At 40.1% G+C, this 27,807-nt stretch overlaps 1 protein-coding gene across 5 annotated transcripts in view; it reads left to right on the forward strand.

The window, feature by feature from the left end:
• The window catches only part of TEAD1 (TEA domain transcription factor 1), a 215,482-nt gene that overhangs the window by 153,797 nt on the left and 33,878 nt on the right, over nt 1-27,807 (forward strand). For all 5 annotated transcript variants that reach the window (XM_087718159.1, XM_087718170.1, XM_087718187.1 and 2 more), the window contains 4 exons: nt 13,817-13,951; nt 14,153-14,199; nt 22,527-22,588; nt 24,104-24,228. In XM_087718159.1, the coding sequence (XP_087574285.1) occupies nt 13,817-13,951; nt 14,153-14,199; nt 22,527-22,588; nt 24,104-24,228 (369 nt within the window). The remainder of the gene's footprint in view (nt 1-13,816; nt 13,952-14,152; nt 14,200-22,526; nt 22,589-24,103; nt 24,229-27,807) is intronic.

The following is a 27,807-nucleotide window of genomic DNA, read 5'->3' on the forward strand; positions in this document are numbered from 1 at the left end:
GTTTTTTCACCCACCACCTAGTATAGTAAAGTTTCCTTTGAGAAAATGTGCTTATTTCTTACTTATGCACTTCCTTTTGTTAACGATAGTGATGGTAGCTGCAATGGTGAAGGTGTTCCTTTTGCAGAGCAAATACCAATTGTATTTACAAACCCTCTTTCCCAGCAGGAACTTGACTTGTTGCCTCTCTATTGTTTAAAGTTTAGGGATCCTTTGTCCTGAATGCACTGTGGCTAAAGAATTTAAAGAATCCTTTGCTGCATTTTCAGAATGTTTGCCATTGCCACAATTTTAGGACACGAATCACTGCAAAGAGACATGTCACCACAGTAATATAAGCTTTGAGTGGCAAGGGTAGTATCGCCATCTGTGCAAAATTCATTTTTTGCACAATGTAAATGAAAGAAAAGTTGTTCCTCTTATTAAAGTAGAGGTGGAGGACTAAATCTCATGGGACTCAGCCTTCAAGACTGGATCTATGTGGAGTTCAAGCTGGATATTAAGCCGACGGAAACTACAAAATTGGGAATGTCTTGTACTTATTTAAATATAGGGTAACCTGAATTCTCTAGAGTAAAACCTGCTTAGAGAAAATCTGGATGCTGCATCGAAATAAATGTAACATTGTGATTCTATTAAATCCAGATATATGCGTGGAGAATCTAAAAAGTTAGATTGGTAAGAAAAAATGGCAACAGAGTTATGATAAGCCTTTCTAGACTTGATATTTGCTAAAAAATAAAAAAGTGTAAGATAGCAGGCAACCTATTCTCTATCAGTGTGCCTCAGGGATAATATAAAAATGTATTATTTTGGCACAATCTGAGTCCTCTAAGAAATAATACCCTTTATATTGTTCATTTGGGACTAGGAAAGGAATGGATTTTTAAAAAACATTATTAACCTTGTATGAAAGACTTTCTTTCACCTTAACTTTCTAAACATGAAGGAAGATTTGGACAGAGGATAAAAATGGACAAAATGAGATAATATTTTATATGTATCAGGCAAATGTTAAGATAAATGCAAACTCGGCCTTCTCTCTAGCAGATTCTAATGAGTGCAATGCCACTTGCAGTTCTGTCTATTGAGCATGATTTGCTGAGGGACAGTTTCTGAAAAAGCCATCTATCTAATCTGAAGACTATAAATGATCACAGATCAACTACTGCACTTTGGAACATTTTTCATAACATAATGTGTGTTGGAGCATTTCTTAATGTTTTTCTGTAAAGTACTAGTGTTCCATGAACAACTTTCATTGAAAGTAAATAGTATATACTGTATTTTTCGGACTATAAGATGCACCATGATTTTGAAGAGATAAATTTATTTAAAAAGTTTTTGCACTCTGCAGGCGTCCCAAACCCTCTGCATGCCTCATTTTTTGCAAAAGAAAAAAGAAAAAGTGTGTGTTTGTGTCTGTGTGTGCAGAGCTTTGGGAGGCTTGTAGAGTGCTCCTGGGGATTGGGGAAGGGCAAAAACAAAAAGGGCATGCAGAGGCTTTGGGAGGCTTGTAGAGTGTTCCTGAGGACTGCCCCCCCCCCAATGAGCAAAAATGGCCTGGTTTTTTGCTCATTTTTGCCCTTCCCAGCCCCCAGGAGCACTTTGTAAGCCTCCCAAACCCTCTGCACATCAATTTTTGCAAAAGGGGTGGGGTTTCAGTAAGCCAAAAATGCTGTATTCAGTGTATAAGATGCATCCAGATTTTCACCCTCTTTTTTGAGGGGAAAAAGGTGCGTCTTATACTCTGAAAAATACAATATTTAGCACTGCTAAATATAATTCACTTAGCACACCTGAATGCTGCATTGGTGAACAGCTGTTGCCTGCTCATACAGCTGGGGAAACCTTAAGTGAAATGATTTCATGCATCTCTTCAAAAGACAAGTAGTCCTCGACTTATAACAGTTCATTTAATGACTGTTCAAAGTTACAATGTTCAAAATTACAATGGTACCGAAAAGTGACTTATGACCATTTTTCACTCTTACAAGCTTTGTAGCATCCCCATGATCATGTGATCAAAATTCAGATGCTTGGCAACCAGGGACGTGCAATCACTAGAGGCAAGGGAGGCGGAGCCTCCCCAGTCTCCTGAGAGAAAGGAAAGAGTTTTAAATATATTTTTTTAATGAATTAAAGCCAGGATAGTTGCTACCAGATTTCAAGTCACAGTGGCTTGGTGTCTGCTCTCAGTGTTAACTAGGAAGAGGCGAGAGAACTTGGGGCCTCTTTTGCTTAAGGAATTTTTCTCCTTTTAAAAGTTAAGGCGGAGTTAAAAAGCAAAAGATTTAATATGCAAAAGAGGCACTGATTCTCCCGCCTCCTGATCTGGGAGCAGCAAATCATGTCTTGCACTTGAGCGACTGCGCAAGTGCAAGGGTGATTCTGGAGAGGTTTTTCTTTGACCACTAGCCGCCATTTCTTCAGCAGCCAGCCCAGCACCGAGCGGGGAGGACGAGGAGGAGGAGGAGGAGGAGGAGGAGGAGGAGGAGGAGAAGAGCGGTGAGCCCTTGTCGGGTGGGGGTGGGTGGCTGGCTGGGAGGAGAAGAGCGGTGAGTCTTTGTGCCGGCCGGCTGGCCGGCCAAGCAGGGAGCAGGTCGGGTGGGGGTGAGTGGCTGGCTGGCTGGGAGAAGAGTGGTGAGTCCCTCCCCAGCCAGCCAGCCACTCACCCCCAACCGACCTGCTCCTTGCTTGGCCAGCCGGCTGGCCGGCACAAAGACTCACTGCTCTTCTCCTCCCAGCCAGCCAGCCACCCACCCCCACCCGACCTGCTCCCTGCCTGGCCGGCCAGCCGGCACAAAGACTCACTGCTCTTCTCCTCCCAGCCAGCCAGCCACCCGACCTGCTCCCAAGAATGTCAGCGGGGACGGAGGAGGCAGGGGGCGAGGCGGCAGAGCGCGGCAGCGGTGAGAAGCAACACCCCCGCCACTGTGTCCGACAGGCATCTCGCGTTTATGTCCATCATAAACAAGAGACGCCTGTCAGACACAGCGGCGGGGACGTTGCTTCTCGCCGCTGCCGCGCTCTTGCCTCACCAACGGTATCCCTCACCACACGTCACTGTTGGCAACTGACTCATGCTGGTGACTATTGTTGTGTCCTAAGGTCATGTCATCACCTTTTGCAATCTTTTGACAAGCAAAATCAACGGGGAAGACAGATTCACTTAACAACTGGGTTACTAGCTTATCAACTGCACTGGTTCACTTAACAACTGTGGCACGAAATGTCATAAAATGGGGCAAAGCTCACTTAACAACAAAAATTTTGAGTTCAATTGTGGCTGTAAGTTGAGGACTACCTGTAAAGAGAAACTCGGGCCCCTTACTGCAATTCCATGCAAAGTGTGCTAGTGAAACAACTCAAAGCAGTGCATCCAGCGAGTTCACTGCAGTGGCAATATCCTTTCCCCATGCAGAAAATTCCATGTTTCAAATGTCACAATGTTTTCCCAGGTGTATTTTCAGGCTACCTGGGGGAAGGTTTCTTCAGTGCTCATAGCTTCATGAGGTTGAAATACCTGGTGAAGGAAGACAACATACATTTTTCTTTTTTAAAAAAAAAATCATATCAAGAGGAATAAGTATCAAGAAGAACAGCAAATTTTAAAACACATTGAAAAATTTAAAACCGTTAATAGGAATAATATTCTTTTAAGCATTAAAAGAGGAGGGCAGATAACCATAGCATTTCTATACCATAGTATGACTAACTACATTCAATCATTAGAAAGCAAAATCTATGTTTCCAAATTATGAATATTTCATAAGAGTTCAACTGTCAATATTTAGGGGTTGATAGTGTGATTAAAACTACAGGCCCACCTCTGACTTTTACACATTTAGTAGGTAAACTGAACAGCCTATAGCTGTGATGGCGAACCTATGGCACGTGTGCCACAGGTGGCACACGGAGCCATCTTTGCTGGCATGCCAGCAGTTAGCTTCGACATGCATAAGCGCACCAGCCATCTGGTTTTTGGCTTTCCAGAGGACCGGAGAAAAGCGTTCTGGAAGCTGGGGAGAGCGAAAAACAGGCCCAGCGGCCCAACAGGAAGTTTATTCCCAAACTTCCGGTTGGCTCATTGGGGGCATTTTTCACCCTCCACAAACTTCAGAAAAGCTTCCGGAGGCTGGGGAGGGCAAAAAGCAACCCCAATGAGCCAACCGGAAGTTTGGAAACAATGTGTTTCTGGTCTCCAGGGGAGGACATTTTCACCCTCGCCATTCTTCAGGAAAGCTTCCGGAGCTTAGGGAGGGATTGTGCGCGTATGCACTGGTGGGTGGGGAGTATTGAATTGGTGTGGGCTTGCATGAGCAAACACAATTTCGGCACGCCATAAAAAAAAGGTTCGCCATCACTGGCCTATAGCCTGCAATTTTCATAGCAACTCTTTGACTGATCAGTTATCCAAAAGATATGTAGTGAATATCTACTGGAAGGAGTGCACTGAAAGGGCCTGAGTTCAAATTGCTGAGTATTAGGAGCACACTACTGTTCTTGCAATTTTCATAGCAACTCTGTGACTGATCAGATATCCAAAAGATATGTAGTGAATATCTACTGGAAGGAGTGCACTGAAAGGGCCTGAGTTCAAATTGCTGAGTATTAGGAGCACACTACTGTTCTTTGCAGTTTTGTCGTTATTGTAGAAAGCAATTTTCCAGATCCAGGATTTTTACCTATATTATAGAAATATCCCCAATATGGGCTAAAAGCTTTTTGAACACTGTTGATAATATCTTCATTGATCGATTCAGAAATTTGGGTTGCTCCTTTTTACCCGCCCACCATAGGAAATGCTGCAGCTCCTCATTTTGCACTGGTCTACAGTAACATTTAACTAATATTTTTGCTTCGTTTTCAGTATCCATTAGGAATTCATTAAACAAAATTTTGAAAAATGCCTACTGTTCACATGTATGCAATGATTTGATATCCATTAGTGGACATTCCATACTGTTTGCATGTAAAAAGAAAATACTGTTGTCTGCTTTCTAAAGATAGCTCTGTGTAGCTTCTCTTTATTGAAAAATAATAATGAAAGCCTTGGAAAATTCTCTTTGATGTGAATGGAGTCCTCTGCGTTTTGAAATACAATAAGATGGATTAATTGCTCCTCATTAAGTAGCAAGTTGGGACAGCTTTTGAATGTGCTTTCTTTTTTCAGCACTGGCTATTGCTGGCTGAAATAGTCAGCTTTTGTGTCTTCCACTGTCTTCTCTGATAATAAGAAAATTGGAGATCATGGCTACAATTATTCTACTGTCTTTTGTTTAGAATAATTACATACTTCCATGGCACTTGTTGTTTGTTTCTGTTGTTGTTTCTCCTCCTCCTCCTCCTCCTCCTCCTCCTCCTCCTCCTCCTCCTCCTCCTCCTCCTCCTCCTCCTCCTCCCCCCTTCCATTATTCAAATCAATACTATATGTGAACAGGAATAAGATTTCTGAAATTATTTATCAAGAAACTATGCTCATATTTTCTGCTTCACTATAAAACCCATTTTTAATAAATTGCAGGTTGTTTTTTCTTTAATTTTATCATTTTTAAATACATATGTTTGTGGTATATCCATGTACATTATAATATTATACACCCACACCAATATATGCTTTTAAATTTTAAATTAAATATCCTTTTTATCTTTTTGAAATACAAAATTAATTTCCTAAGAGCATAGTGGACTGATTAAATTATTTAAGGGAGAACAACAGTTTTACATGAAAAAAAATCAGTTTCTTATTATATAACTTTCAGTAAATACTTCCATGGTTTTAAAAAATGGAATCTTCTAATCATATTTTATTTTTCTGGTAATTTTTTCAAAAGCAATGGGAACCCTAAAATTTAATTCATTTAAAAAATAATGTGTTTACATTATACATGAATACATTGCATTGGTTCTCTCCTGTTATATTGAACTATAACTATCATCCCACATAGTATATGAAATTATCAGGTTGGGGTTTATAGTGTTTGGTTTCTCAAAATGTTTTTACTCCTGCCCCCAACACCTTTATAAATATTCAGTCCCTGTGTTAATTGAATATTTCTAATCCCAATTTCTCCCAAAATTCTACTTTTTATTCTCCATTTTTTAATTACAATGTATTATTTTAACAAAGGATTATGATTTTGTCACCAATTAATGTAGAAAACTCTTAAAATTCATACAATATTGATTGGTGAATAGTGCTATTTGTAATAAAAAGTAAAAAAAAAATCCCACATGTATAGGTAGTCTTCAACTTATGACCACAATCGAGCCCAAAATTTATGTTAAATGAAAAAATTGTTGTGAATTTGTCCCATTTTGCGACTTTTCCTGCCACGTTTTTATGTGAATCACTGCAGTTGTTAAATTAGTAACATGATTGTTGGATGAATTTGGGTTTTCCATTGACTTTGTCAAAAGGTCGCAAAATGAACACTGCAACGGTCATAAATATGAGTCAGTTATCAAGCATCTGAATGTAAATCACATGAACATTGGGATGCTGCGATGGTCGTAAGTATGAAAAATGGTCATGTCACTTTTGTCAGTGCCGTTGTAACTTCAAACCATCACTAAATGAACAGTTGTAAGTTGAGGACTACATGTATTCAGGTTCCCAGTTTCATAGGAGAATCTATACATGTGCTGCTATAAGTATAGGTAGTCCTTGATTTACAATAGTTTGTTTCGTAATAGTTTGATGTTACAAAGACACTGGAAAGAATGACTTATGGATGTTTTTCACACTTATGACCATTGCAGAATCCCCATGATCATGTGATCAAAATTCAGACCCTTAGCAACTGACTCGTGTTTTGTGATGGTTGCGGTGTCCCAGGGTCATGTGATCACCTTTTGCAACCTTCTGATAAGCAAAGTCAATGGGGAAGCCAGATTGTGTTAACAATTGTGTTATCAATAACAGAGTTGGAAGAGACCTTGGAAGACTTTTAATCCAACCCCTTACTCAGACAGGAAGCCATATCATTTCAGTCAAATGGTTGTCCAATCTCTTCTTGAAAACATCCAGTGTTAGAGCACCCGCAACATCTGTAGGCAAGTTGTCCCACTAATGAATTGTTCTAACGGACAGGAAATTTCTCCTTAGTTCTAGTTTGGCCCTCTCCTTGATTAGTTTCCATCCATTGCTTCTTCTCCTGGTTTCAGGTGCTTTGAAGAACAGGTTGACACCCCCCCCTCTTCTTTGTGACAGCCCCTTAGATAGTGCACCCTAACCCACTTAACAACTGTCTTGTTTAGCAATGGAAATTTTGACCTCATTTGTGCTTATAAATCCAGGACTATCTGTACAGGGAAAAACCCTATATCTCAATTTCAGTCCACTACAAGCATATTACGAATTAGAGCAGCTGTTTCGATTCTTTATTTTTACCGGTGTTCACATTATGTGTGAATCTGAACTCAAATAAAGAACTGTAGATTAATTGAAGCAGTCTGAGCAATCATAACCATCAACAATTTTTATTTTTTTATTTTTTGGACTCATGCTTTAGTAAGGTCAGGCTTGATAAATTTGATCAAATTTAATCCTTTTCCGCCCTGAAAAATGGGAAAGGATTGACAGAGACCAGAATAGTGTAGGATACTGCAACTAGTTTCACTGGAGGTATATTTTCTTTGGGAAATATGGTATATAATATTTGTCTGTGTTTGCAGTTATTTTAATAGAGCCTAAATATTTATGATTTTTTTTAAAAAAAGAAAAAAATATTTTCATGGCTGTCCATGGAAATGCTACCTTGCTCCAAGGTTTTAAGGAAGATTAATTTATTGTTTAATGATTTAATAGTTTAAGTTAATAATTCATGTCAAATTTCTATTCAAATTCGTACTAGCAACTTCCTAATTTTACCTTATTCTAATTAAGCTGTTTCATATGAACTGCTGCATAACTGACAGCGAAAATAGATGCACGTTTTCTTAAGAAGTCAAGGTCTTGATTACTTGTGTTCATTAAAGATCTCAGTGCACTCAAAGGTGGAGAACAAGGGTGTTAAGTCATGTATCTTGGCCAAATTCCAGTTTAGGTAATTACTGCTAATCTCCTTGCCTAAATTCCCCATCCAGTTTTAATTGGATGTAGACTTCTTCACTAGTGGCTCAAACATCATATAGCATTTTAATGAGTGATTTAATCAGTTCTTAGGAGTTACGCCAGAACTGCTGATTAAGACAGAAGGCCAAATCTTCCTTTCAAAACAGAGGTATCTGTTTGGTCCTGCAGATATCCCCAAATAGGTAAAAATTATCTATCGGGAGAGAGGGTGGTGATCATTGTTGGTTCCAGAACAAACAAGAACATTATCTGCTAGAGATAACTTTATGTGAGAAATCAAGAAGGCAAGCCAACTGCCATAGGCATAGAAACAAATATTACTTGGTTATATATATATATATATATATATATATATATATATATATATATATATATATATATATATATATATATATATATATATATATATATATATATATATATATATATATATATATATATATATATATATACATACATACATACATACATACATACATACATACATACATACATACATATATATATATATATATATATATATATATATATATTTTAAAGATACAAAATCTATTGGTTTTGCTCTGATACACTCATAAAGATATAGTAATGCCAGGGTTCCAGAATTTGAATCAGTGTAGTAAGACTGGAAATGAAACGTTGCAAAGTAAATAGCTTTGTTACTTGGTACACACATACCTTGTTATAGCTTAATATTATGGCTTAATGTTTACTTCGTCCCACCTACTACATCTCAGCATTATGTGCAGATAATAGGATTATAGTTTAGTCAGACAACTGTGATTTATAGTAAGCCAAGGTTTAAAATATAAAGCTTTAGTGTTTCAGATGAACCCTACCATTACATTCTCCAAATATAAAAATGAATCTGCATATTTGACCTTGCTTTCCCAATTAATAGTTGTTATGAATGTCTTTGACTGGCTGGCCAGATGTAATATGAAAATAATGGAGATTGGCATAGTGGTTAAGTGCTGGCCTAGCAGCTCTCGCTCAGACATGAGAGCCACACTCACAGAGCAACCTACCTGGTAAGGAGGTTGTTAGGGGAGGGAGGGGGGAACAGGAGGGAGGCATTACGTATTTGTGCTGCTTTATGTTATACGAATAAAAAGTGGCATCATAAGATGAAGAGGTTAAATTGCTTTGGGACTTCAGAATTCAGACAGACAGGGACATAATAACCAGAACTTAACAGTTGTTGATAAGAAAGACAAAAAAGTCTTGATAGTGATGTGGCAGTGCCTGTAGACAGCAGAATGGAAGAGAAAGAACTGGAGAAGATAACAAAATACAAAGACCTACAAATAAAAATAGAACGACTATGGCAAAGGCAAGCAAGGGTAGTGCCAATAGTAATAGGCTCCTTGAGTGCAATCCAAAAATAACTGGAGCAACACCATTGGCATTGACAAATTCACCATCCCAGGTCCTTGATAAGGACTCAATAGGTAGACAAAAATGCCAAACCCAGTCTGAACATCTGGCTGACCATGCAATAAATCATCATCATCATCATCTCACGATGTCTTTGGAGGCTTTGGTGCTGAGATAATTGTCCATAGCTCGATTCTGGCACTTAAAATTTTGTGTGGATAGGCTGTGGTTGTGATGAGCTCTAGAATAAGTGTAAAGAAAACAAGACGTGATTTAGAACCAGTACTGCTTATTTTTCATATTTAAAATGATAATAAAAGATCCAAAAACTCTCTGACACAATTGGTCAGAGACTTGGTCAGCTTTTTGAATAGGTTCTTTCTCATCCCCAACCAGTATATTTCCTGGTCCTTCTACAACCAGGCTGTTCTCAGTAGCTCCCCTCTCTCTGCAAGAACAGCTTACAGATGGGTCCAATAGTGTTAGGGCCATTTCTGGAACATTATGCCAGATCAGATTACGGTCTCGTATTCTGTGCATCATGGACGGAAGAAGACTACTATAAGCAGCTGCTCTCCTGCCATCAATCCACCCCACTCACCCCCACCATCAGCTAGCTTAAAATAGGCAGCATCTCATTTTTAATACAGGAACTTCCACCAGCAGTGTCTTAAATCTATTGCCAAAACAAAGTGTTTAATTTTATTAAAATTATCAATATGTCTATTCTTAAATCCCTTTTTCCTTCTTCTTTCAATGAATCTGCTTCATGGTGAAAATTTAACATTCCTGTAAATACCGAATGAATTCCAACCCCCTTCTATTTTTTAATTTTGCTGTAGCCTATTTTGCTAAGAAATTGCACTTATATAGAAACAAACATTTTAACAAACTTTTTGTTGTTACATCCAGGTAACAAGCATGGTAAGTATTGTCAGTAAAACAAATATATACTTTAGCTATGCTTGGCAGAGATATGTATATATGTACATATGTGTATGTGTGCCCACATATATATGTATACATATATATTCTTTTTTAATAGCTTTAACTATACTATTAGCCTGTGCTGCTTCTAAAGGAGCTGTTCAAATTAAAAAGCTGCTCACTTCTCATTACTCTGTATGAGCTTTCAAGGGAATACTTGTGTGAATCTGTATTCCACATTGGATGGCATGCATTCCTAGCCAGCATGCTTGCAACTTTGCTTGTAATTATAGGTTTGCCTCTTAGTGCTTCTCTCCCTTCAGTGTTAATCCAAAATTGACCAGTTCATAAAACCATGATTTGTTCCATGGTGTTAAACTTTTGAAGTAAAATGTAAATTATCTCACTTCCATTAAAATCAATTCTTCTGCTGCTTGTACAGCAGTAGTAATAAATGATCTGTGAGAAAAATGTGAATGCATATGATGTAACTTCTAATTGTCAATAAATCAGTGCCTGGCTAGTATTTGTTTGGAATATTGCCCATTTCAGTCCATTTATGCACAGCTTGTAACTCCAAGGATGCTGCTGCTCAATGGGAAAACCCCACACAGGTGGAATCTATGTGTGAATGGCACAAATGCATGGATGCTATCAATCAAAAGCATCTCTCTGTAGCAATTGGCTTTCTCCACATCATATGAACCCCTAATCTTTTATATGTAGGCTCTTGGCAGCAATATATCCAAGCATGCACATTTTCTTTTCTTTCTTACTTCAAGATTTATTTAGTAGAGGTTTAAAATCTCAGTAAAAAAAAGAAAAGAAAATCAAAGCAAAAGGGGACTCTTAAGTAGTATAAAAGTAAATAAACTGAATTAAGATTAGTCCTCCATGTTAAAACATTGCATTTAACCCTTCAGAAGTTTTCTAAAATCATATTATTCAATAATAATCACTTTAATTTCAATGAGTCAGAATGAGTTAATAGAAATTTGTCTAATTCAAGAATTCTGTCCTTATTTAATAAATCAAACAAAGATGTGGATGTTAAACATCTCAAGAGAAATCCAAACCTCAAGGGCAGTGTTAGTCCATATTTAGAACTATAATTCATAAATGGTTCTTAGTTTTTAACCTTGATAGCTTGGTTTGTTACCCTTCAGACATGCTGATTCCAAGGTAGGCTTGTATATAATACAGTATAGGGGTTAGCCATGCTGGCATTATTCCAGTCCTACACAGAATTTGCATTTGTTTAGCAACAACATTCCCTTTTAAAACAGTTATTCTGTCTTCCTGACATACGAAGGGAAATGTTAAACTAGCAATTCTTGCTGTGCAACAGCCACTGACACAATGTGTTAGAGGTTGTTAAGCCAGAATCCAGATCTCTTGGTCCCAAGATGGAACTTGGGCTAGTTAGGTTCTATGGCTCAAGAGTGGCCAACCCAACCTTAGTTTATGGGAACATAGATGATTGTCTTTGTGCGATTAACAAGGCAAGTCTTATATCTTAGGACATTAGGAAGTAAGATACAAGTGGTTGTGTTCATAGATTTATTATTGAAGAAAGTGGAAACAAACCAGGATCATTCTTTGGGATGTGCAAAATAATTGTTAGCTAATTCCTAGCTTGTTTCCTCTCTTTTTAGCTGTTCTTTTCTGGCATCCTCTGGATTGATTAGAGGATTAGGCTAGAAAAAAAACCCAAAGACAGACGGAACCCCACAAATCATGTATCCCTCTTTGCACATTGTGCTCAAGATAGAATTGCAGTCAGTAAGCCAATAACAAACTCTTATTTAAGTTTATAATTTATTATCCTAAAATAAATCATGCTTTATGCACTCAGATTTCTTATCCAAAACTAAACCAACTACATTATAATTTACTACAATGTGCTAATTTCTCATGTCCTGATTCTTGCTCTAGTTGCCCACAATTACAGTGTAGTCCTGAGGGAATCTAGGCATATCACTCTATTTCTAGACGTGCTTCATTGCTAGAGCCAGTTTGGGCTAGTGGTGAAGGCACCAGGCTAAAAAACTGGAGACTGTGAGTTCCAAGTGCTTCCTTAGCCCTGGAAGCAGCTGGGTGACCTTGAGACAGTCTCTCTTTCTCTCTTAGACCAACCCACCTTACAGGGTTGTTGTTGTGAAGAAAATAAGAGGAAGAAGATGTGTGTGATATGTTTACCACTTGGAGTTATCTGTAAAAATAATAAAGGCTGTATAAAAATAACTAAAATAGATAAATACTTTTAATCAAATGATGTTTGGAATAGAATGTTTCCAAGTGTCTGGATATTTATTTTATGATTCTTCTTCTATAGATCAATCTTTAAATTAGAGTCCATCCTATGTGTTTAAACCTCATTCCTTAAGAAAATATTCAGTGCATATGTATATTCTTTAAAGAAGCAGGGAGGTACTGTAGGCACTTAACTATGGCTGGATGCATTGAATTCTCTGCTACATTTTCAACCACTTCAGATAAGACTTGCTCTAACTCTTGCAAACTTATGCCTTGCATTATAGCACTGTCCTATTTTTCCTTAGGGCCGTGGTTGTTCAGTGGCTAAGACGCTGAGCTTGTCGATCAGAGAGGTTGGCAGTTTGGCAGTTCGAATCCCTAGCGCCGTGTAACGGAGTGAGCTCCTGTTACTTGTGCCAGCTTCTGCCAACCTAGTAGTTCGAAAGCACGTAAAAAATGCAAATAGAAAAATAGGGACCACTTCGTGGTAACAGTGCTCCATGCACCTTCGGTGTTTACTCATGCCAGCCATATGACCACGGAGACGTCTTCGGACAGTGCTGGCTCTTCGGCTTGGAAATGGAGATGAGCACCACCCCCTAGAGTCGGGAACAACTAGCCCAAATGTGCGAGGGGAACATTTATCTTTACCTATTTCTCCTTGTTGTACACACAGCAGCCATTAAAACAGCTTTTAAGCTGCCTGAAAATAATAAAAGTTAGATGAGGTTTAATGTGCAGAGGATTTACATTTATTTTACAAACTACAGATGTACATATTTAAACCCAAAACTTTATTCCACACTAGAAATGGGACTTTGTTGCTGCTTCAGAGTTTCATTTTTGGCATGGCACAGCACAGCACATAGGCTCTTTCCTACTTTGTTGCGGCATCACCCCAGTTTTCAATTCTCATTCAGTCGACTTCCTACTGTTTTTCAGTAGAGAATCTTTTTTAGAATTAAACATAATAATATTGAGCAAAGAACTTTGCCCTGATGCAATTGGAATGTATTTTATCTTCCCCCAAGCTACATTTTTCTGCATGGTATGCTCTGTATTTTTCACATTTCCTGTGCCGTTTAATTTTAGCACATATGCTTTCTAACTGTGCTTGTTCAGTGTGCTTTGTTGAGTCCAGACTATTGATGATTGCCTGTAATTGTCATGTTAAAGGATCAGACTGCAAAGGACAAAGCACTTCAGCACATGGCAGCCATGTCCTCCGCTCAAATAGTGTCTGCAACAGCGATTCACAATAAGTTGGGTTTGCCAGGAATTCCCCGTCCGACGTTCCCTGGAGCACCTGGAGTAAGTTAATTGGCTAAAATAAATATATATTTCCCCAGATATGTTTGGCAGGATATGTCTAAATTAGTTAACTTATCCATTAAAGGTTCTTCCCCTTTTTCATTATATATCTTTTGGGTTAAAAATGTGCTTTCATGAAAGCAACTTTTATACTTTAAGTCTCTGTGTTTCATTTTTCTCTTTCCTTTTACTCCAATCTAGTTTTGGCCTGGGATGCTACAAACAGGACAGCCCGGATCTTCTCAGGAGTAAGTTGGAAATCAAGAAACAGCTACCTCTGGTTTTGTATGTTTATTTACATATGTGATAATATGGAATATTTGCCTGATTGCACTTTCAGGTAGCAATTGCCTCTATTGGCAAATGTTTGCAGTGATGAAAAAGTAACTTAGTGTTCAATTCTTGTGTTGACAGTCTTCACTAGTCTGTAGGGGCCACGGTGGCTCATGTGGTAAGATGCTGGGCCTGTGTGCTGCTGAGGTTGGTAGCTCAGCGGTTCAATTCCCGTGAGTGAATAAACCACAAAGGGACTAGAAAGGAGCCTCCCTTGATTTTACCCGCGGGTAAAAGAAAACACCACCCAAAAAACATCCTTTTACAGAGGTAGCTAGCCATCTCAGTGATCTCTGGCTAACAAGTGCCATACGCTAAATAAATAAAACTAGTCTGTAAAACAAAGGAAAGTTGAAATAAGATCGTAATTACAGTCCCAGTTTTATTTAATGACTATTCCACTTAATACAATACAATAGCAGAGTTGGAAGGGACCCTGGAGGCAAGCTGTTCCACTGATTAATTGTTCTAACTGTCAGGAAATTTCTCCTCAGTTCTAAGTTGCTTCTCTCCTTGATTAGTTTCCACCCATTGCTTCTTGTTCTACCCTCAGGTGCCTTGGAAAATAGTTTGACTATTTGTGGCAATGCCTGAGATATTGGAACACTGCTATCATGTCTCCCCTAGCCTTTCTTTCTATTAAACTAGACATACTCAGTTCCTGCAACCGTTCTTCATATGTTTTAGTCTCCAGTGCCCTAATCATCTTTGTTGCTCTTCTCTGCCCTCTTTCTAGAGTCTCCACATCTTTTCTACATTGTAGCGACCAAAATTGAATGCAGTATTCCAAGTGTGGCCTTACCAATGTGCTATAAGTGGTATTAACACTTCACGTGATCTTGATTCTATCCCTCTGTTTATGCAGCCTAGAACTGTGTTGGCTTTTTTGGCAGCTGCTACACATTGCTGGCTCATATTTAAATGGTTGTCCACTAGGACTCCAAGATCCCTCTCACAGTTACTACTGTTGAGCAAGGTACCATCTATACTGTACCTGTGCATTTTGTTTTTGTTGCCTAAATGTAGAACCTTACTCTTTTCACCATTGAATTTCATTTTATTAGATAGTGCCCAATGTTCAAGTTTGTCAAGATCCTTCTGTATCTTAAGCCTGTCTTCTGGTGTGTTGGCTATTCCTGCCAGCTTAGTGTCATCTGCAAATTTGATGAGTTCCCCATTTATTCCCTCATCCGAATCATTGATGAAGATGTTGAAGAGTAGTGGGCCCAAAACAGAGTCTTGGGGTACTCCACTGCATACTTCCCTCCATGAAGATGCAGTTCCATTGAGGACTATACGTTGAGTGCAGTTGGTCAGCCAGTTACAAATCCATCTGGTGGTGATGCTGTCTAACCCACATTCTTCTACTTTATCTAGTAGTAGGTTATGGTCTACCTTATCAAATGCCTTACTGAAGTCCAAGTAAACTATATCGACGGCATTCTTCTGGTCCACTAATTTTGTCACATTATCAAAGAATGCAATAAGATTAGTCTGGCATGATCTGTTTTTGACAAACCCATGTTGGCTTCTGACTATTACTTTGTTTGCTTCTAGGTGTTCGCTAATTCATTGCTTAATTATCTTTTCCAGAATCTTTCCTGGTATTAAGGTCAGGCTGATAGGTCTGTAATTTCCTGGATCTGTTTTTTTCCCCTTTTTTGAAGATGGGAACCATATCAGCTCTTTTCCAATCCTCTGGTAGTTTCCCGGTACTCCAGGATCTCTGAAAGATATAGTTCAGTGGTTCTGAGATCTCGTCTGCCAGTTCCTTCAGAACCCTGGAGTGTAATCCATCTGGTCCTGGTGATCTGAACTTGTCTAGGGTAGACAGGTGCTCACTTACCGTTTTCTTCCCTATTTCAGGTTGTGTTCCTAATCTGATTTTTGTGATGCTGTTTTTGATAGGTTGCACTGTTTTATCCCTTTGTGTAAAGACAGATGCAAAACCTGAGTTAAATAGTTCTGCTTTCTCCCTGTTGCTTGTCACCTTTTTGCCACTTTCTCCCAGCAATGGGACACCAATTGTTTCCTTAACTTTTTTCTTGTTTTTAACATGTTGGAAGAAGCTTTTTTTATTATTTTTTACTTTTGTGGCAAGCCTTTCTTCATTGTGAGCCTTAGCTTTCCTCACTTCATCTTTACATGCTCAGGCTATTTGCTGATATTCTGCCTTAGTTATGTCCCCCTCCCCACCTTTCTGCTTTTTATACTTACCTTTTTTGTCTTTCAATTTGTCAGAGAGTTCTTTATGCAGCCATGCTGGTTTCTTTTGGGAGCTGTTATTTTTCTTCTTCATTGGTATTGTGCTAGACTGGGCTTTTGTAATCTCATTTTTCAAAACTTCCCAAGCTTCTTGAGTTGTTTATCCTTGAGGATTTTCATCCATGGAATGTTTCCCAAGCTCTCTCTAAGTTTATTGAAATTAGCTGTCTTAAAGTCTTAATGATTGAGTGCCAGCTGTGGTCTCTAAACAAGGACTATCTGTTATTTGAAATGATGCTTACCCGTCCAATAGAATTTAGTGCCTTTCCCTATAAATGAAGAAAGTAGTAAACCAACTGGTATGCAGCATTTGAATGATCAAACTTTCCTGTAAAATTACTAATTCCTGAAATTTAGAAAATCCCCCAAACATTTCTACCCTACAGATGGTCCTTGCAGTTACAACAACATGGTCAATAAGCATTCAAAATTATGATGGCACTGAGCAAAGGGAATTTATGGCTGGTCTTTGAAATTGTGGCTGACCCAGTGACCCATGGTCAGGTGATCTGGGCTTTTGGAAACCAGTTCACATTTACAGTGTTGCAATATTTCACAGTTACGTGATTGCCTTTTGCAATCTTCCTTTCTGGCTTCTCACAAGTAATATTTTAATTGTATACCACCCATTGTCAGTCTTTGAGTGAGAAGGGCAGTCTCTAAATTTGATAAATAAATAATGAAGCCAATGAGGAAACTGATAGGAGTTTGCAAGGTGCTCTGGTAAGTCACTCCTGTTCCCGATGCAGTTTCATGATGTTGCTCATTATGACAAGACCATTTTTCCAAAGAAATTCTGCTCCCAATTATTAAATAAGCACTACCTGTATTGTCATTAATTATCACAGTTTTGAGATTTGAGCTATTTTAATTACATAGTGTTATTGGATGGGAAATTTGGGCTTTTGGTAAATGGATTTAGTTCCTTACTTCTATACATTTAGTTAAGAAGCACAGTCAAAACGTACATATTAGCTTAAGCAATAGTAGGATAGTAACTTCAGGAATAACTAGTTCATAAGATGATAGGAGCTTGGGGGAAAAGAGGGTACAAACAACTCAGACCCAGTTTCTCACTGCAACAAAAATCAGGCGGAACCATATCATGGATAAAGAATAACCAATCACATTATAGCTGTAATTTTCCTTGTTAGTCATGCTTATGCAGTCTGTAGAATGCTTGCTATACTTGATAATGTTATTTCCAGGTGAAGCCACGTCCTGCTTTATTTTACCGAGAACAAATGACATCAATCTGAAAATTAAAAAAAATAGCATTAATTGGAAAGTTATTATTTTTAATTTAGAAGGCAACAACTTAAACAATAGCTAGTAGAAGAAGGAAAGATAATATTTTTGGTCCAGAGGACTGATTTGCAGTTTTGAGAGGTACTTCAGGCACACCTATAAAATGGCTGCTATGAGGGACGGGTATATATCCAGTTAGAAAAGAATAATTTATGAACATGCACATATGTTCCCACTTTTATCACCTGACTTTTGTGTTTTCTGGGCAAGTAGGACATTCATCCAATCCAATGAATCATAGATTATTATTATTATTTTTAGCAAGCCATAGTTTGTGTTGGTCCCTAAAGAATTTTTAGGAAATAAAAATGATACACAAGAGCAATTCCCTACCACTTTTAGGTTGTTTTTTTTAGGTGTGTGGGGGGGGTGTCAGATGTGGCACAGAAGGATCAAATTGTCTTCCTGGCTTAAGAACTTTGCAAGTTAGGGCTAAGCCCGCAACTGCTTCTTGTTTCTCTTTTGTCCTACCATAGTTCATTCTAGGCCAGTGATGGCGAACCTTTTTTGGCTCGTGGGCCAAAAATGGGGGGAGCGCAGGGGGGTTGTGTGTGGGCATGCCACACCCATAATAGGTTTATAGGTTTATAGGTTTTATTAGTATTTGTAGGCCGCTCTTTTCCCTGAGGGGACTCAGGGCGGCTCACACAAAACCGGGAAGGGGGAATACAGACATTAGATAGACACATATAATAAAATAGTAAGCAACATACATACATCATTCGGGAGGGGTAACTATCCTTGTCCCCAGGCCTGACGGGCGAGCCAGTTCTTCAAGGCTATGCGGAAGGCTTGGATGGTGGAGAGGGTACGGATCTCCACGGGGAGCTCGTTCCAAAGGGCCGGGGCTACTGCTGAGAAGGCCCTCCTCCTTGTAGTTGCCAGCCGACATTGGCTGGCCGATGGAATACGGAGGAGGCCTAATCTATGAGATCTTATTGGTCGCAGGGATGTAATTGGCAGAAGGCGGTCTCTCAAGTATCCAGATCCACTGCCATGTAGGGCTTTATGGGTGACTAATAGCACCTTGAAGCGCATCCGGAGATCGACAGGTAGCCAGCGCAGCTCGCGGAGGATAGGTGTTATGCGGGTGAATCGAGGTGCACCCGCAATCACTCGCGCGGCTGCGTTCTGCACTAGCTGAAGTCGCCGGATGCTCCTCAAGGGCAGCCCCATGTAGAGCACATTGCAGTATTCCAGCCTAGAGATCACAAGGGCCCGAGTGACTGTTGTGAGAGCCTCCCGATTCAGGTAGGGTCGCAACTGGCGCACCAGGCGAACCTGGGCGAATGCCCCCCTGGTCACAGCCGTTAAGTGGTGGTCAAATGACAGCTGTGGATCCAGGAGGACTCCCAAGTTGTGAACCCTCTCTGAGGGGTATAAAATTTGACCCCCCAGCCTGAGTGGTGGAATATTAACCAAATCTTTGGGAGGAAAACACAACAGCCACTCGGTCTTTTCTGGGTTGAGCACAAGCTTGTTCACCCTCATCCAGTCCATAACGGCCTCAAGACCCCGGCTCATCACGTCTACCGCTTCATTGAGTTGGCACGGGGCGGACAGATACAATTGAGTATCGTCCGCATATTGATGGTATCTAATCCCGTGCCTGCGGATGATCTCTCCCAGCGGTTTCATGTAGATGTTGAATAGTAGGGGGGATAAGACCGAGCCCTGAGGCACCCCATAATTTAGGGGCCTAGGGGACGATCTCTGCCCCCCCACTAACACCGACTGCGACCTGTCCGAGAGGTAGGAGGAGAACCACCGTAGCACGGTGCCTCCCACTCCCACCTCCCGCAGTCGTCGCAGAAGGATACCATGGTCGATGGTATCGAAAGCCGCTGAGAGGTCAAGGAGGACCAGGATGGAGGAATGTCCTTCATCTCTGGCTCTCCAGAGATCATCCATCAATGCGACCAAAGCGGTTTCTGTGCTGTAACCGGGCCTGAAGCCTGACTGGAAGGGGTCTAGATAGTTTGCTTCCTCCAAGGACCGTTGGAGCTGAAAGGCCACCACCTTCTCAACAACCTTCCCCAAGAAGGGAAGGTTGGAGACTGGACGATAGCTATTAAGAACAGCTGGATCCAAAGATGGTTTCTTCAGGAGGGGTCTCACCACCGCCGCTTTCAGTGTGGCGGGGAAGTTCCCCTCCCAAAGGGAGGCGGCTACAACCGCCTGGATCCAGCCTCGTGTCACCTCACTGCAGTTAGTAACCAGCCATGAGGGACACGGATCCAGAACACAGGTGGAGGTACTTACAGCTCTCATGGCCTTGTCCACATCCCCGGGGGTAACGTCCTGAAACTCAACCCAGAGCTGTTCTACTTGATCCCCCTGTGTCTCGGCTGGAACTGCGGGGGTGGAGTCCAAGTCCGACCGAAACCGAGCAATTTTGTCCGCTAAGAATTGGGCATACTCTTCAGCTCTGCCCTGCAAGGGTTCCCCCGCCTCCCTTTTGTTCAATAGGGAGCGGGTAATCCTAAACAGGGCGGCTGGACGGGACTCAGCGGATGCTACCAGGGTGGCTATGTGGGATCTCTTTGCTGCCCTAAGTGCCCTGGTGTATTCCCTATAATGCTATGCACATGACCCCAGTATGCATGTGCACATGACCTGCGCTCCCCCCATTTTTGATGTGCTTTTTTTGATCTCCCCAGGCTCCAGAGGCTTTATAGGAGCCTGGGAAGGGCGAAAACAGCCCCCCCCCTCTGGAGGCTTCAGGAGCTTCCCTGAAGCCTCTGGAGGACAAAAAACGACCCTACGAGCAAACCGGAAGTGACTTCTGGTTTGTCTATAGGGGTGTTTTTTGTTTTCCACAGCCTTCAGGAGGCTTCCCTGAAGGCTCCAGAGGGCAAAAAACACCTTGAGGCCCCTGAAGGCTCCGGGGGTGGGGACTAAAACCAGTCCTACGAGCAACCCAGAAGTGACTTTCAGTTTGCTCGTAGGTTTGTTTTTTGTCCTCCGGAGCCTTCCGGTAAGCCTCTGAAAGGCTCCAGAGGGCTAAAACCGGCCCTACGAGCAAACCGGAAGTAGGTGCCTAAACTTACGGTTTGCCCATAGAGCCGGTTTTTCATGCTCTGGAAGCTTCAAGGAAACCTCCGATTGGCAAAAAAGGTCTCAAAAGATGGTTCAAGTCAGCTGGCCAGCATGCGCATGTGCACTGGCCAGCTGACAGGGCAACGCCTCGCATGCCCTGACAACACCTCGCGTGCCATAGGTTCAACAAACACCAGATCACAGAATTAGGCTTGGTGTCTTCTTCTGTTCAGCAGGTCACCAATCATACACACACACACACACACACACACACACACACACACACAAATTCCACATATTAACTGCAGGTAGGTTTTTCCTTTAGTATTTAGTGTCAAGGAAAATACATATGAAAAGATTTATGGCATATCCCTTGACATCTCTTGTGCCGGATGTCAAGGGTCACACTCAAAAATGGGCAGATATTTAATCTTAATAAGTAAATAAGGAATGGATGGCTTTCAGTGTTTGAGGGTAAAGACTTGGCCTTTTCATTAACCATTTCATGTCTTACAGTCACCATAACTTTAAAAACGTAGCCAAAAAGGACTCCATCCATTTTATTGAGGTCTAAGAGCTGCAAATGGTGGCCATATTTCAGTTTAGATGCTTTGTACATATAACATAATTTTATATGACTCAATAGGCTGCTGTGAGTACTTTGGCTGAAAAATAGGTACATTTTAAAAGAAAGCAAATACAAATGTTGAAAGCTTTTTAAGAAGAAACATATAACCCAGTCTAGCTGCATAGGAGAATTTATTGAATGTCCAGGAAATCACCTAATCAATTAACTTAAAAAGGCATGAGTATTTCTGGTTTATGCTTTGAGTAATTTGACTTTGTGCATATGTTTGACCAATGAATCATAGTAGTGAGCTTGGCACCATAATTAAAGCAACTAGAGCAGCTGAGGGTGGGGCAGGACCTCTCTTTAGTAGGCTCGTGGGAGGTAGTTTGCGTATGCCTTGGCAAGTCACTTTGCAGCCCAGAGGCAATGCAATTCCTTCTCAAGACAAGAAGGTAGGACAGTGCATTGGGAGATATTGTGCATTGCTCTAAGCTTCGTTCACTGTAGCTGAAAGAGACTTCTGTACATGTATAGTGAAGAAGCCTCTTCACTCCCTTCCTGGGATCTGCCAGAGGAAGCCTCAAAGTGAGATAGTGTGGCCAGCCCGTTTGCTGTTAGAGGTAGCAAGGTGCAAATAATGAACTGCTTTGCTGTCATAGGAAAGCACTCCCATGAAGCTTTGCATGGCCCTTACTTCTTGTGCAAGAAAGAAGGAATCCTGCCACCTTAAATCTCCCAGAGTTAAAACTGGGTCCATGTGTCACCCATAAAAAGGCAGGAACAATGACAGATCTGTGATGCAGATGATAATCATGATTCCCAGTAAGGATCCAAAGGTTGTTTGTGGCTAGCTCGTAGCTGAATTAAAACCAAATGCTCCTTGACAGAATCTCCCACCCCACCTTTTTTTTTTAGTCAGTAGCATTTATTAAGGTTTTTCATACAAAACAATATGTACAATAAATATTATTGCACTGGACTGGATTGCAATGAGAAGAAATACTTTTAGTAATGATTATTCTAAGTAATGTGATTTCGTTGTCCATTGGTTTGTTTCAGCATAAAGCCATTCGTTCAGCAGGCCTATCCTATACAGCCCACAGTCACAACTCCCATTTCAGGTAACATTTATTAATTTGTTTGTGGTAGTGTGGGTTGGGGGTGGATGGAACTTAGCCTATATTTAGAGCTCAGCACAGGTTGTTAAACATGTATCAAAATATGCAGGGGAGTTTGGTAGCCTCTTTATTTAGTTAACAATAATGAGTCTATATGTATGTGAACTTGTGTACATAATTACGTGCACATTCATCAGTAGTTACAGAATATGCATGGAGCTTGGTTAACAACTGCTCCCGCTTCTGAGCACAGCAGTAGTTTGATGTGTATTCCAGAATTCTACACGGTGGAAGCATTAATGAAGCAGAAACTCAGCTAGAATCATTCAAACTGGCCTGGCTGTGAAATCAAAATGCAGTGTCAAGTTGACCCTGTAAACAATTGCTGTTTTTCTTTTTTCTTTTTAATTTTATTTCATGCATTTATTTCATTCCACTCTTCCTCCCAAAGGAACTTTCTGAAAACATCACACACACACACACACACACACACACACACACACACACACACACACACACATTATAAAGCAAACTCTCATACAACTGTAGGGTGACATGATTGGAGTACCAGCATGAAAAATGCAGCTCAGGTCAAAGACAGCTGAAAAGGCAGCTTAGTCTTGGGACAGTTGTCATCTTGCAAATGTCTGAGTGAACAAATGTGCCTTCAATTGACCTTAAAAGACAGCATGAAATTAGTTCCCTCAGAAAAGACAGCCTAGTTGTACCATTAGCTCGTAACATTTACTGTCTAGAACAGCAGTCACCAACTGGTGGTTGAGAAAATTTTGGTGGTCCACAGAAAAATTATTTGCATTTTTTATATTGCACTAAATCATGGTCTTCAAACTGTGGCCGGATATGTGCAATGAATGTTTGTGTTGCCTCAGAGTGTTTTATGTGGGTTGGGGGAGGGCAGAAATTCCAACTTGGGGTCTGCTTTGGCCTCCTGGTGTGGGGCTTTGAGCAAAGGCCGGAGGGAAGTACCGCTGGTGGCGAAGAGACGGGGGGCCTTGTTCCAGTGGAAGTGCAACATGGCCTAGAACTGACTGACCATTTCAGCCTGCTGAGCCTCCAGGTGCTGGTACCTAGCCTTGCACTCTCACAGGTCTTCCCTCTGCTTGGAAATCCTATGCTTGTAGTTTTCAGTGAGATGCTTCTGCTGAGCCTCCTTTTCGGTCAGAATTTGAACTGAGCCAGTTGTTTTGCCAACACTTTTTCATGGTAGCTGCTTAGCTCCAACAACTGCTTCCTGTTGGAGCCCAGGCTGGCAGGCGGGGAGTGTCTGGGAAGGGAGGGGCAAGTAGAGGCTGGCAAGGCACTTCTTGATGTGAGTGATACCGATTTGGCCATTCCCACCCAGTCACATGATCACCTAGCCATGTCCACCCATCCAGTCATTAGGCAGATCATATTAGTGGTCTGCGAGATTTAAAATTGTGAAAGGTTGGTGACCCCTGGTCTAGAACAACCAATACATTTGTTAATTTCATACAGGATGGTTCTTTGTTTTTTTAGGATTTGAACCCACATCAGCTCCAGCACCCTCTGTTCCAGCTTGGCAAGGTCGATCTATTGGAACAGCTAAACTCAGACTCGTAGAATTTTCTGCTTTTCTAGAGCAACAAAGAGATCCAGACTCCGTAAGTGCATCTCCAAAGTATTCCTTCATTTTTTCATTCATAAGTAGTCCTTGACTTACAACCACAATTGAGTCCAAATTTTCAGTGCTAAGCAAGACATTTGCTATGTGAGCCCCATTTTATGGCCTTTCTTGCCACAGTTGTTAAGGAATTACTGCAGTTGTTAAGTTAATGACAAAGTTGTTAAGTGAATCTGACTTTTGAACCTTTTTTACTAATACTTTAATGTGCAATTACTGCTTAGTAAAATAAGTAATTTCTGGCAGCATAACTTTTGTTCTAGTTCTGTAGATAATATCTTACTTATTATAGTTTTTGCTGCCTTAGCCAAATTCTTAGAAAAATGCAATCCCCAACCACTCAAACATCCCTGCGAGATTTAGCAATATTCAGCCAAAATTAAAATTTAAGAATTATATATTAAACCTCTCAAGTGTAATTTGTTTCAGGGTCATTTATTAGCTATGTTAACATGGTGAAATTATACATAATGCTTACACCCATCTTTCACCTTAATTTAATTTAAAATTTAAAAATAATTATTTCAACGTAGCTATTAAATATTTTTAAAAACTGTGCAGAAGAGAATATAATAAATACAGAAAACAGAACTATTTGGAATCAAACATAAAATTGGGGTTTTTTTTAGCATTTAAAGTCATTTTTGTCATTCATTCAAAACCATTTTTTTCCCACTCAGTACATCCTGGCCAATCTTGTCTTTTCAATTTACTTTCTGCTTAGTTCAGTTGTTCTAAATCTGTGTCTTAACCTCTTAAAATACTCACCTTTTCACTCCATCTAAATTGTTTATTAGGAAATCTAATGTTTCCGCTTTGTACCAGTTTTCATAATTCCCCTTTGATTTACTGTAAATAAATGGAAGTTTTCACATGTTTATTTTTTCATTTATTTACATTTATATGCCACCCATCTCACCAAAGGCGACTCTGCATTTTAAACTATACTTTGAACTTTGGTTTGTCAAATAAATAACAAGGGCTGGATTCATATATAGAGCAGTGCTTCCCAAATGTGTAATTAGATAAAAATGTTTTTTTGCTGGGGGCACAGGGCTAAAATGCTACCAGTTCAGGCCAATTTGCCCACACCGATAGTAAAAATGCTACTGGTTCGCCCAATCCGGTAGTAAAAAAATGGTTTAAAAAGTAAAAAAAAAGAGGTTCTGATCAGCTGTGACAATCAGCTGTGCCGCAGGACCGTAGGAACCTTTTGTTCGTGTGAAGTCCAGCTGCTTTTGCATTGTGTGTGAGTCAGTTATGTAGCTTTTGTGTTATTTTTGTGTAAAGTGTGATAGTTTGTTTTTAAGCTCTCTGTGACTTTGTGAGGTCCCTGCTTGTTGCCCACGCGGTCACATGACCACCAAGCCACATCCACCCATTCACATGACCACCAAGCCACGCCCACAGAACCAGCAGGGATAATTTTTGAATTTCACCATGGGGGGGGAGGGTAACTACACACAAACCACACACAAAAATCAGTCACAATATGGACATTTAAATAAGAACTTTCTAATAAGTGATTTTTGGTAATGAAGGAAAGCATTTGGGAAGCAATGACTTGGAGCACTTAGAGCATAAATTATACTTAATGTGGCTTAGTTTACATTATCTTGCTAATAGGATTGATTTGATTTGAGCTTAGAAGGGCATGTGAATCCTCCCAATCACCCCCTTCTTTCCTCTTTATATCATTTTCTACCTGCTGGGATTTCTCAGTATCCTGCTGTTAGTCTCCTGTTATTCTTGATGATTATCTCTTGACTAACCTCATCAATACATTTCTGTTGGGATGATCACAGTGTAGATCTCGCAACCTCTGTTCATCTCCTGCTGATATTCACTTAGGTTTTGTGAATATCACTTTGTGATGTCACCTTCTCACACACAATAAGCATAACAGATTGAACATTTTTTTTCTCCTGAGTCATCTTGTTTATTATTATTATTATTACTATTATACAATTGTATCACAGCGGCCAGTTGTTTCGCCGGATTTGGCATTGGTTACTAGTCGGGCCCCACCCAGGGGCCTAGGACGTCGTAACGTATTTTCGTAATATGCGTGCAGATCCAAGCAGTGCGGCTTTTTGCATTTGACTGATGGTGATTTTGTCAATTTTTAACTGTTTTAAATGTAATTCCAGTGCTTTTGGAATAGCACCCAGTGTGCCTATTACCACTGGAATTACCACTGCTGGTTTGTGCCATAGTCGTTGAATTTCGATTTTTAAGTCCTGGTATCTTGCGATTTTTTCATGTTCCTTCTCGGCGACCCTGCTATCACCTGGTATTGCGATGTCTATGATTGTGACCTTATTTTTCTCAACCAGTGTGATGTCTGGTGTATTATGCGCCAGTATTTTGTCGGTTTGTATACGGAAATCCCACAAGATCTTGACCATCTGATTTTCGGTGACTTTTTCAGGCTGATGTTCCCACCAGTTTGTTGCTGTTTTAATGTTATAATTTTTGCACAAATTCCAGTGGATCATTTGTGCTACTGAATTGTGCCGCAATTTATAATCAGTCTGTGCGATTTTTTTACAGCAGCTGAGTATGTGATCAACAGTTTCATCAGCTTCTTTGCAAAGTCTGCATTTGGCATCATCAGAGGATTTTTCGATTTTGGCCTTAATGGCATTTGTGCGGATAGCTTGTTCTTGCGCAGCCAGGATTAGTGACTCTGTTTCTTTCTTTAATGTACCTGTTTTTAACCATAACCAAGTTTGTTCACTGTCCACTTTATCTTTTATTTTTTCCAGAAATTGACCATGCAGTGCTTTGTTCTGCCAACTCTCCATTCTTGATTTTATCACATCTTTTCTGTATTCTTGTTTTGTCTGTTGGGCCTTCAGTAGATTTTTGTTCTTTACTTCGATTAATAGATGTTCTTGAGTGTCTTTTAAATAATCAGCCAGTGCATGTTTTTCTTCTTCAACTGTTTGCTTCACTTGCAATAATCCCCTGCCACCTGATTTTCGGGGCAGATACAGTCTATCAGTATCACCACGTGGATGTAAACTGTAGTGCATTGTCATTAGTTTCCTGGTTTTTCGGTCCAAAAGGTCCAAATCAGCTTGTGTCCAGTTAACTATGCCAGCTGTGTATCTTATAACTGGTATTGCCCAGGTATTTATGGCCTTGATTGCATTTCCACCATTCAATTTAGATTTCAAAATTTTCCTAACTCTGTTGGTGTACTCTCGCCTGACAATAGTTTTTACTTCTCCATGCTTGATGTTATCCAACTGCAGAATGCCTAAGTATTTGTAGGCTTCATTTTCTTTGCATACTATTATTATTATTATTATTATTATTATTCTAATCAAGAGATTTATGTATCTGACTCCCACCCTCCAACCAAAAAGCTATCAATTATTTTTGTTATTGTTTTTTCTTTCAAATCATCCATTGTTAATTGGTATTCCTTATACCTAAAAAACAGACAAACAACCCCATATCATGCTGTAGTTATATTGTGCTTTGATTATCAACATTTGTTCTCTCTGGCTTTCCTTCCTCGTACTTTTATTTCTATCGTTTTCTTCTGACA

The sequence above is a fragment of the Thamnophis sirtalis genome, unplaced genomic scaffold, assembly GCF_051295495.1.
Source record: "Thamnophis sirtalis isolate CommonGarterSnake01/CBP01778 unplaced genomic scaffold, rThaSir2_p1.2 scaffold_1, whole genome shotgun sequence".
In the NCBI taxonomy this organism is placed as follows: Eukaryota; Metazoa; Chordata; class Lepidosauria; order Squamata; family Natricidae; genus Thamnophis; species Thamnophis sirtalis.